Source organism: Epinephelus lanceolatus, chromosome 6 (genome assembly GCF_041903045.1).
Source record: "Epinephelus lanceolatus isolate andai-2023 chromosome 6, ASM4190304v1, whole genome shotgun sequence".
NCBI lineage: Eukaryota > Metazoa > Chordata > Actinopteri > Perciformes > Serranidae > Epinephelus > Epinephelus lanceolatus.
The window spans coordinates 17,166,593-17,176,161 of NC_135739.1; the positions used below are offsets into that span (position 1 = coordinate 17,166,593).

At 42.9% G+C, this 9,569-nt stretch overlaps 1 protein-coding gene across 2 annotated transcripts in view; it reads right to left on the reverse strand.

Annotated features, from left to right (window-relative positions):
* tle2b (TLE family member 2, transcriptional corepressor b) overlaps positions 1 to 4,641 on the reverse strand; it is a 127,896-nt gene extending 123,255 nt beyond the window's left edge. For both annotated transcript variants that reach the window (XM_033621928.2, XM_033621927.2), the window contains exon 1: positions 3,795 to 4,641. In XM_033621928.2, the coding sequence (XP_033477819.1) occupies positions 3,795 to 3,818 (24 nt within the window). In that variant the 5' untranslated portion in view covers positions 3,819 to 4,641. The remainder of the gene's footprint in view (positions 1 to 3,794) is intronic.
* Between the last annotated feature and the right edge of the window lie 4,928 nt (positions 4,642 to 9,569).

Sequence of the window (9,569 nt, forward strand, 5' to 3'; positions counted from 1 at the left end):
GCCTCCACAGTGAACGGAGAATCCAAAAAAGGCGAACATTCTCGGTGAAGTGATGTAAACAGGGGCTGCATTTCACAACAGCAAAACTATATCAAAACACCCTTTTACAAACTCTCACACAGCTCCCGCAGTATAATCCAACTCTCAGTTATCCACACATATGCTCAGTACTTCCCGATCACATGCATTTTTGCGGAAACATAACAATATAAAACACTTCCACCAATGAGAAGCACGCCTTAAGCATGCCTGAACACACTTCTCTTGTGCATATGAGCTCCGCCTGAGCAGAGTCCAAATGCACGCATGTGCCCAGGCACGCTACTTAGCTTTGCATGAGACTGTTCGTACGTACATGTTTTAAATCATAATGTTTTAGTGAAAATACTTGTGACTGGGAAGTACTGAGGATACGACTGTGTAAATGAGGCTTGGATTATACTGCGTGAGTTGTGTGAGATTCTGTAAAAGGATGTTTTGATATAGTTTTGCTGACGTCAGTCGCAGCCCCTGTCTACTTCACTTCATTAAGAATGTCGGCCTTTTTTGGATTCTCCGTTCACTGTTGAGGCATGCGAGAAAAACAGTTTTCTCCACAGATTCAAGGTGAAATGTGGTGTGTAACTGATGAACAAATGGTCATTTTGCAGGGTTGAATCTGCTTTCTCAGTGTGGTGGGACACGGTCATTCAGCGTCACTTCTGAGTTGCTGCAGCCCTGTGTTTTGAATTTTTCGTGCCTCCCATCCTCTGCTATTGACTTAATCCTCTCTGGATAAGACAGCAGTTTTTTAGATTGCAGACATCGGACAACACATATTGAGACATCTGGCATTGACTTCTGCATGGACAGCGACATAGAGCAAGGAAAACGTACTGAAAGACGAACGTTGGTAAGCTGGCTGCTAGCATGGATAGCTAGCATAGCAGGACTGTTTACATCTCTGGTGGGCACTGTTATTGTATTAACTGTTTATTGTTATGGTTGGTTTGTTGCCGACACTATGCACAAACAAGCGAAATGCCAAAAAGATATGGCAAGCACGGTGGTGGAATCTTTGAAGAAGAGGTGGAGGACATTAAAAAAATCACTGGACTCTCTGTCTGGAGATATTTCAACTGTCTCCAAACAGCAGAAGCTGATAATGGAGCTAATGGGGGGAAATCAAGTATTTCTTTAAAGTACAGAACAATAATTTTAGCCTGATACAGTATCTACTCCACGTCATTCAGATCCTCGTATCATCACATCACCGAACAAGAGTCAGACAAAGCTCGACTGTTAACTCTGAAGCATCGACAAGGTTGACCTCTTATCATCCAGACAGGCAGAAGCCACTCCACATGAAACATGCTAAGTGGGCACTGATGCCTCTCGGGTCAACTACATGTCAATGCACATATTAAACACTGTTATGAGACAGAATGATTAAAAATGTCCTCACACACGCGACCACAGAGAGATGTGCTAGAAATCACCAATAATTCACATCACTGCATTTTCACAGAAGTATATTTTGCTGATTTCAAACCAGCCAGTCAACTCGATAATGAAACTCTATGTTTGCCTCAGATTACCGATCTATAACAGCGGTCAATTCATCACTCCTGCTTTTCTGTCAAACTTATCATCTTGTGGTGATGCAGTTTCAAGAAGAGACCATTTTGAAATCTGTCACTGTTGGTGTCAATCAAAAATGAGCTGACATCTGAGATTTAAAAAGTCAACTGCTGAAAAGCCCCAAGCTTACATTGCCTTTTTTTCCCACAAGATCCAGCGGTTCTTATGGTCTTGCATCTGATTTTACTTTCTGGCACCGTACATCAGCTCTTTAATGCGATGCTTTCTAGCAGCCAACTATGATTTTTGAAATATTGGATCTTCCTCGAATGCACCAGCAAGGAGAGCTCTGACAGAGGTTATATTCCAGCTGTGCTATGGAGAGCAGATAGGCTGAAAAAACACGATGAACTGCACATTGTACAAGTAACCTTGTTCTGCATTTATAAGGACAAACACACAGACATGTGAATGTAAATACTCGTACACATGAACGTACACTCGCTGTCTGTAACCACAAACACGCACGCATGCACACACAACTGTTCTTTGCACCTTGACACCTCTCCACAGATCACATTTCATAGCAACACCAGAAATAAAGTTCCACTGGCAGAGGAGGGCTGCAGAGGAAGGAGAAGAAGAGAGAGAAAAGATGGAGAGGGAGAAAAACCGAAGAGACACAGAAGGAGAGAGATAGAGGCTATCGATCGGTTGGAGTTGGCTCAATCTGGGATTGAACTTTATCACAAACGAAGAGCATCGCAGCAGGAAGCTCTCTGATACGCCTCTAAAGGAGAGAACAGAGGAATGTTCACGCGCTATTCTTCCTTTGCATCTCTCATTCATTTTCATTTCTCTTTCCACCCCCGGCCGTGCCTTTTTAAAGAATTCTTTCTCTCCCCCCCTTTTTTCTTTTTTTTTTTTTTTATCTTTCTTGGCTCTTACATCTTTCACTTTCTCCCTTTGTTTTTCACTTCTCTCTTGTTTCTCTCAGCATCTCTCCCTGCCTTCTATTCCAGCGACTGGCTTATTAGCATTCTCTCTGTACATATAATTGATTCCTCATGCCTTCCTCTTGTGAAAATGTCATTCATAATTCTGTGTGATAGCTAGCTGGCTGGCTTGCTGGCTGACTGAGTGGTTGGCTGGCTGGCTGCGAGGCAAAGTGGCCACTGACCCATTTGTAGCAGATACAAAGAGACTGACAAGCAAATCTGATTATAGCAACCGGACCGGGGCCCCTGTGAAACGAATGGCCTAAGCCAGACTGAGCCTAAGCTGTCATTCATCCTTCTGTGCTTTTTAGTCTATGTGTTTAACCTTTATTTTACCCTGGCAGGTAAATTAACGGCAAATTCTCACTGCTGATGAAGGGTGAAACTGAAGGAGGGAAGGGACTTTAAGGAGGTATTAAAGGCGAAGTACTTGTGCACTCACGACCTTTCTTAGTGGTAATGGAAATGAATTTAACTATCAATTAAACAGACTGTGTGTACATGTGTCTGTGTCTGCTTGTGTGAGTGTGTGTGTGTGTGTACACAAGTGTTTGCTTAGCAACTGAAATGAGCAAATGGACAGCTGACAGTTGTATGGCCCAATTTACACACACACACACACACACACAGATGTCTATTCTCACACACATGCCGCCATGCACAAAAACAGTAACACATATATGCACACCTAAAGACACTAATTAAACACTAATGGACACACACACACACACAAGCTGAGGAGTGCAGATTCAGTCATATGCCACCTACACAGCCAACCATCAACAAGATCTCAAAGGCACCTGGTTGCAGCTGACAGAGAGGTTTGTGTGTGTGTGTGTGTGTGTGTGTGTACATAACAGGGAATCTCTCAGCCCTAATACCCCCCTCCCCTCACACCTCACTCCTCATGTTACAGTACAGTCCTTATAACTAAACAAGAGAGAGACACAACAGGCTGTAAAAGACAGACAGGAGGACAGAAAGACAAAGACAAGAGGGGAACCAAGAAGCAGAGGGACATAAAGAGAGACACAAGAGAAGAAGAGAAGCAGGGAGGCATGAAGAGACAGAGACAGACAGGGAGCAAAAAGAGGGCAGAGGGAGATACAAGTGACAAGGTGAATCTGAGACATAAAAAGCAACTGCAAGATTGGAGTTGAGGGACAGACATATGGACGGAGAGACAGAAAAAAAGAGTCAGACAGACAGGAGAAAGAGACATAAGGAGGTACTTACCGGATGCCTGCCCTGAGGGTACATGATCCCAGGAGAGGAGAGGCTGCCAGTCCGTTTGATGGCCAGGTTAGTCCCCTGGCCCTCCACTCCTCTGCCCTCCACCGGTTACACAGCCACACAAACACACACACACACACACAAGCCCCCCCCCGCCAACACACACACACTCTGTAAGTCCAGTCCCTGCTCCTTAGCTGGGTTGAACACAACAGTCTATACTCTTCCAGAGTCTGTCTCCTTCTTCTCTTTCCTTGCTCTCCTTCTCTCTTCTAAGGCAAATTCCTGTTGACACACCACTGAAGAGCGCTCAATCCGTCGGTTCCTTTATCCAACAATGTCATGATAAAACGGAGCTCCAGACTTTACCTCCTTCTCCTCCTTCCTCTTCTTTTTCCCAGTGAAACCAAAGTCTCAGTTTCTCCACCTCCTCGTCTTCCTCTCAGTGTCTCTCTCCCTTTCCCTCACCCTGTGATCAGTCAAGGTCCACTCGTAGTGACATGACATCGAGAATTTCATCCAGGCAGGCTTCCCTCTGCTTCTCCTCCTCCTCCTCCTCCTACTCTTCTCCTCGTGCCCCTTCACCCGGCCGTCCAATGGTGAGACACACAAACATAAACACACACTCAGCTCCGTCCAAACAGTCTTCTCCTCTGCTTTTTCCCTCCTCTTCACCCTCTCTCTGACACACTGGAGCCTTGACTGCTGCCGCAGAAAAGAAGAAGAAGGATAAGAAGGAGGAGAAGAAGAAGAAGAAGAAGAAGGAGGAGGGAGGGGAGGAGGGGAGAGAGAGAGAAGGAGAGAGAGAGAGTGAGAGCTTTGTTTTTAATCTAAATGTGGAAAAAAAAAACGCAAGAGGAAAGCAGGAAAGAACAGCAGGTCAGTGGAGGATCCAGCGGGCTTTTCAGCAGCAAGCCCTAGACTGTAATATATTGTGCCTGTTGGCTTCAACACAAACACGACAGGCTGCTAAAGCTCCTCTTAAGGTGGAACTGCGCAGATAGAGACACCCAGTCACACAGAGAGGGAGGCAGAGGGAGGAGAGACACAGAGGCAAAGAGAGAGATGGATCCCTTTTCAATTGTGGTCAGACAGACAAAGCAATCAGTCATGCACAAAGACTTAGGCTCAAACTGATATGAATCGAGATTCACACACACAAACGCTCCGACACTCATACACAAATTCATGACAGCTATGTGGACACACTTGTTACGCAACAAAAACACACACACACACACACACACACACACACACACACACACACGCACACTGATAGTCGCACATACACATGATAGTTGCTCAGAGTGATAAATTTATTACCCAGTTTACACTTTGCATTAAAATGAGCCTTGGATGATTGGACAGCTATCCAATCATGCTTAATCACATAAAATCCAGGTGTAAACACACAAAGGATGCACTGACGAACTGATCTGATCACTGAGACCTCCTCAGGATGTGGTCTGAGACGCATTGGATCCAGATGTTTGTCAACTGTAAATGGATCAATGTGTCAAACCACAGAGGTCACTCCTCCCAAACAGACCAACAAAAGAGCAGTGTTGTAGTCAAGTCGACCAAAACCGAGATCAAGTCATGACCAAGAACAGAGTATATCATGACTGAGACAAGACCAAGACCTTCAGGGGTCGAGACCAAGTCAAGAGCAAGGCCAGAGCAGTACGAGTCACACACTGCAAGACTTATAATAAGATGTGGAACATGCAAACCATAGGCACTCCTCAAAAATGAAGATTCCTCTTCATTCACCTCTTCTATTGCCATTCTGTAGGCAAATATATGCGTATGTATAAGTGCAGCATGAGGCATGTCTTGATAATAATCAAAAGGCATTGCAGAGGTTATTTTATGTGTGGGGAATTTTCCTTTGTTTTCTGTGAGCAAATAAATACCAACACCGTGGAGCTGAAATCAACTTAATCATCTTTATTCATCACTCATTTTCTGCACAGGCAGTTTAGTGATATCCTCACAGTTGAGGTTTTTACCAGTCTTGAAATGAAATAAAATCCCAAGTCCTCTTTGTCTGAGACTGACACAAGACCGAGTCAAAATGTGATCTAGTCCGAGACGAGACCTTCAAAAAGCAGTCTTGAGACCAAGAAAATTTTCAAAGAGCAATGGATAGCAGTAGCATTACTCATAGTTAATCAGGTAGATTTCAATTAGTCTGCATGACACTCCAGCACCACAAAATATCAGACAAACAATGGAGGCATGGGTTTTTGCTTCACATAAATTTTAGTTGCAATAATCAGACTATTGTCTTAATGTGGTTATAATCAAGTGGTGAGCATGCATGCTGTTTGGTTTCTCATGCTAAAAGAGGCAAGAAACATAATTTGGCTGTTGACTCCTGCACTGTCTGGATATACAAGTCTCATGTCACAAGTCACACGTGACAGAAAAACAAGTCTACATTTTAAAAAAAAAAGTGTGTTATTTGAAGTTGTTATGCCCATCTACAGTGACTTAGCAGGTAGTCAGACATCACATTAGCCCCGTCTACACAGTCTGTTCAAGACACCGTTATTCCGCTTTGTTGCTATTTATAAAAGGTACCATCGTGAAAGGGGGCACAGAGTTGTCTTGCCTTTAAGCCAGCAGCGAAGGTAGTAACAGCGTCAAATTGATGTCTGTGTAAAAAGGACAGCAAGCAGGACAGGACCATGGACAGGACAGGTGTGATGTTTGACGACGTGTTATGTGTGCGACCCACTGGCAAGAGATTTAATTTAAAAAGCAGCTAGCTCTTCCTAACGAGGAAGAACAGCTATCAAAAATGTTCTCAAATTGGAGAGACAATGAGGTACGGGAGGTCCTTACCCTCTGAGTCAAGGATGAGATCAACCAGAGCTCTGGCATGATGTCTGAAATCACACACAAAGGCAGCATGATGCTTAAGTTGTTTGGTTCTGTAGAAAAAAGCAAAGGTGGAATCAAGCAGCAAACTCTAGGCTGAAAAATGAAGCCCAAATGAATGTGCCAAAAACTGCACTTCTCTGAACGGCTGCTTGAGGCTGGCTACAGAAGCCAGTCAATCCCCATAGACCCCCATGTTAACAACAGAAGTGAACATGTCTACAGCCTGGTACAAAAAACAATTTTGGTCTCTGTTGCTAATTTCAACATTGATGACAACTGTACGGAGGGTGATTTTTTTTGTATTTAACTCAACTGTTTACATGTTATTAAGGCTTAAATTTAAGCATAATTAAGGGTGGGGCACTTTGAGTGTCAGATCCATCCCTCACCAGCCTCTTGCCCAAATATTGTCACTTCTGGCTCCAAAAAAAAAAAAAACAAGATGGCTACAGCTGACCTGCTGAGCTCGAGTCTTTAAAATGGGAGTCCACAAACCAATGGTCCACACCCATTGTTCATACAGTGTATGGTCATAATTAAGGGACTACGAAGTGGCCCGATCACACAATCTCTGTGTAAAAAGGACTATAAAATACCTTGCTCAGGAACACTGACACGGGACAGTGTTTCTAAAGACCATTCATTCTCTAATAAAGTGGTTCCCAAGTGGTAGATTCCGGTCCAAACGTGGGTCGCCGATCCATTCTGAATGGACCGCAAGTGACTGGCTAACATGTCAAGTTTGTACAAAACTCACTTTATTTTTAAGAACAGTGAATTTCTGGCACAGAGATTTTATTTTGAAGTGCTGCTTCTTGCTGAAGAGTAAGTGACTAATGGACAGCTACTTGACAAAGACAGCAAACTAGCTTGATGACATATCCAAACGCAAGTATGACACTGAATGTATTAAACTGTGTGGAGCTTGAACTAATGACTAAGGAGAAGTCAGGACCCTATGACTGGACCACTGGTCTAATACACACCCCAAATATATTAGATACTTCCCAATATACTGAATAGACCTGCAATGATTAATTGATTAGTTGTCAACTACTAAATTAACTACCAACTAATTTCATTAACAATTAATTGGTTTGAGTAATTTTTTAAGTTAAAAAAAGTCAAAATTATCTGATTCCAGCTTCTTAAATCTGAATATTTTTTTGGTTTCTTTACTCCTCTATGACAGTAAACCAAATATTTTTGGGTTGTAGACAAAACAAGACATCTGAGGACATCATATTGCTCCCGATGGCTGTTCCATCGGTGTGTGAGTGTGTTAAAAACTGAGTAGCAGGTGGCACCTTGTATGGTAGCCTCGGCCACCAGTGTATGAATGTGTGTGTGAATGGGTGAACGTGACTCGTAGTGTAAAAAGTGCTTTGAGTGGTCACTAGATGACTAGAAAGGCGCTATACAAATGCAGGTCCATTTACCATTGGTTATACTGATGTAACTCATACCCTGTGTTGCTTTTCTACCCGTCCCTTGATAGGTGGTCTTTTAGGGGAAAAACACTTGCCACACAGGAAGTGATTCATTTTCCTTCTTCCTCAGCAGCAACAGTGGTTTGTTTAGAATAGACACAAGAACTGGGCAGCCTCCCCACCCAAAAAAAAAAAAAAAAAAAAATCAACAGTCACCAACAAAGTGTGCTACCTATAATAGAAATCTCCCAAAAATGAGCATTTAAGGACGGGGCACACATTGTGTAGTGATATCTGGCAGGACTGCGGTGCAGAAGCATCACAGCGACGTCCACTTACCGCCAAAGATGTCATCAAAATCAATAAGTCGAGTATCTGGAGGACTACCAGTGTAACACCCCACAAATATCGCCACCACTGCGAGATAACAATGTCTCCCTGCCTACTTTTGACTGTTGGCTCCGCTGCACATGTTATTTACAGGACTGCCCAGAATGGACCTGGACCAACTAAGACCTGGTATTTAAAGCCTTTCCATGTACAGTGCAGCAGTCTGGCCCGGCCGTCTTTTGGCGCTGTTTATAATGAGTTTATCCAGGGCAGCTCTGCCTTTGAACTTGATCAAACAGCCATTAATCCGACACTGTAGAATCGGACACAGTCAGTCTTGGCATCCGTGGAGGGTTTCCAGTAAGACACAAACTGCATTTGATAACAAGCGGGTTAGCCAGAGGGCAGCCCCAGAGCCTCAATCAAGGTCACACACAGACATCCTATTATCCAATGCGGTCTATTAACAAACACTACAGATCCTTTTGGGGAAACCTAATGCTGGCTTATGTTACCAAATTAAAACTCAGCTAAGTTTGTTTGAATTCGCTGTGTGACTAATTTTAGCATTTCTTTCAAATATCTGATCTGATGGAAAGTAAGCATTGAGCTATTTTGAGTAAGAAACTATGTAAACATTTGTCTGTATTAGAGGAGATATGAGTGGATGAGTAATTCTGGTTCATCTGGTACTGACAGAAGAAGTCTGGGACATGTAGGGGACATTTAGAGGAAAATATAATTTATACAGTACAGTTTCATCTTGAGGTTGTGATGACAACAGTGATGAAGTCCTTATATTAACAGCATGAGGTCACTGATACGAAGCAGGATGAAACTAGCAGCATGATTAAAGAGTCTATTTGTCAGTGTAAGAGTTTTATTTTATCATTCCCACTTCAAATAATTAACAAATTAATGTATTTTTTAATTGATTTGCTAAATGGTTTCTGCACTCTTTTCCTACATTTACTACTGGGTCCTTCTCTCATATTCAGTCTCACGCTTCATTCTTTTTGTTTCACTGCTTTTAGACTCTATTTCAGATACTATGTAACTTAAAGAAACAGTTCACCCCAAAATCAAAAATTCATATTTATTCTCTTACATAGAGAGCTGTTTATTAATC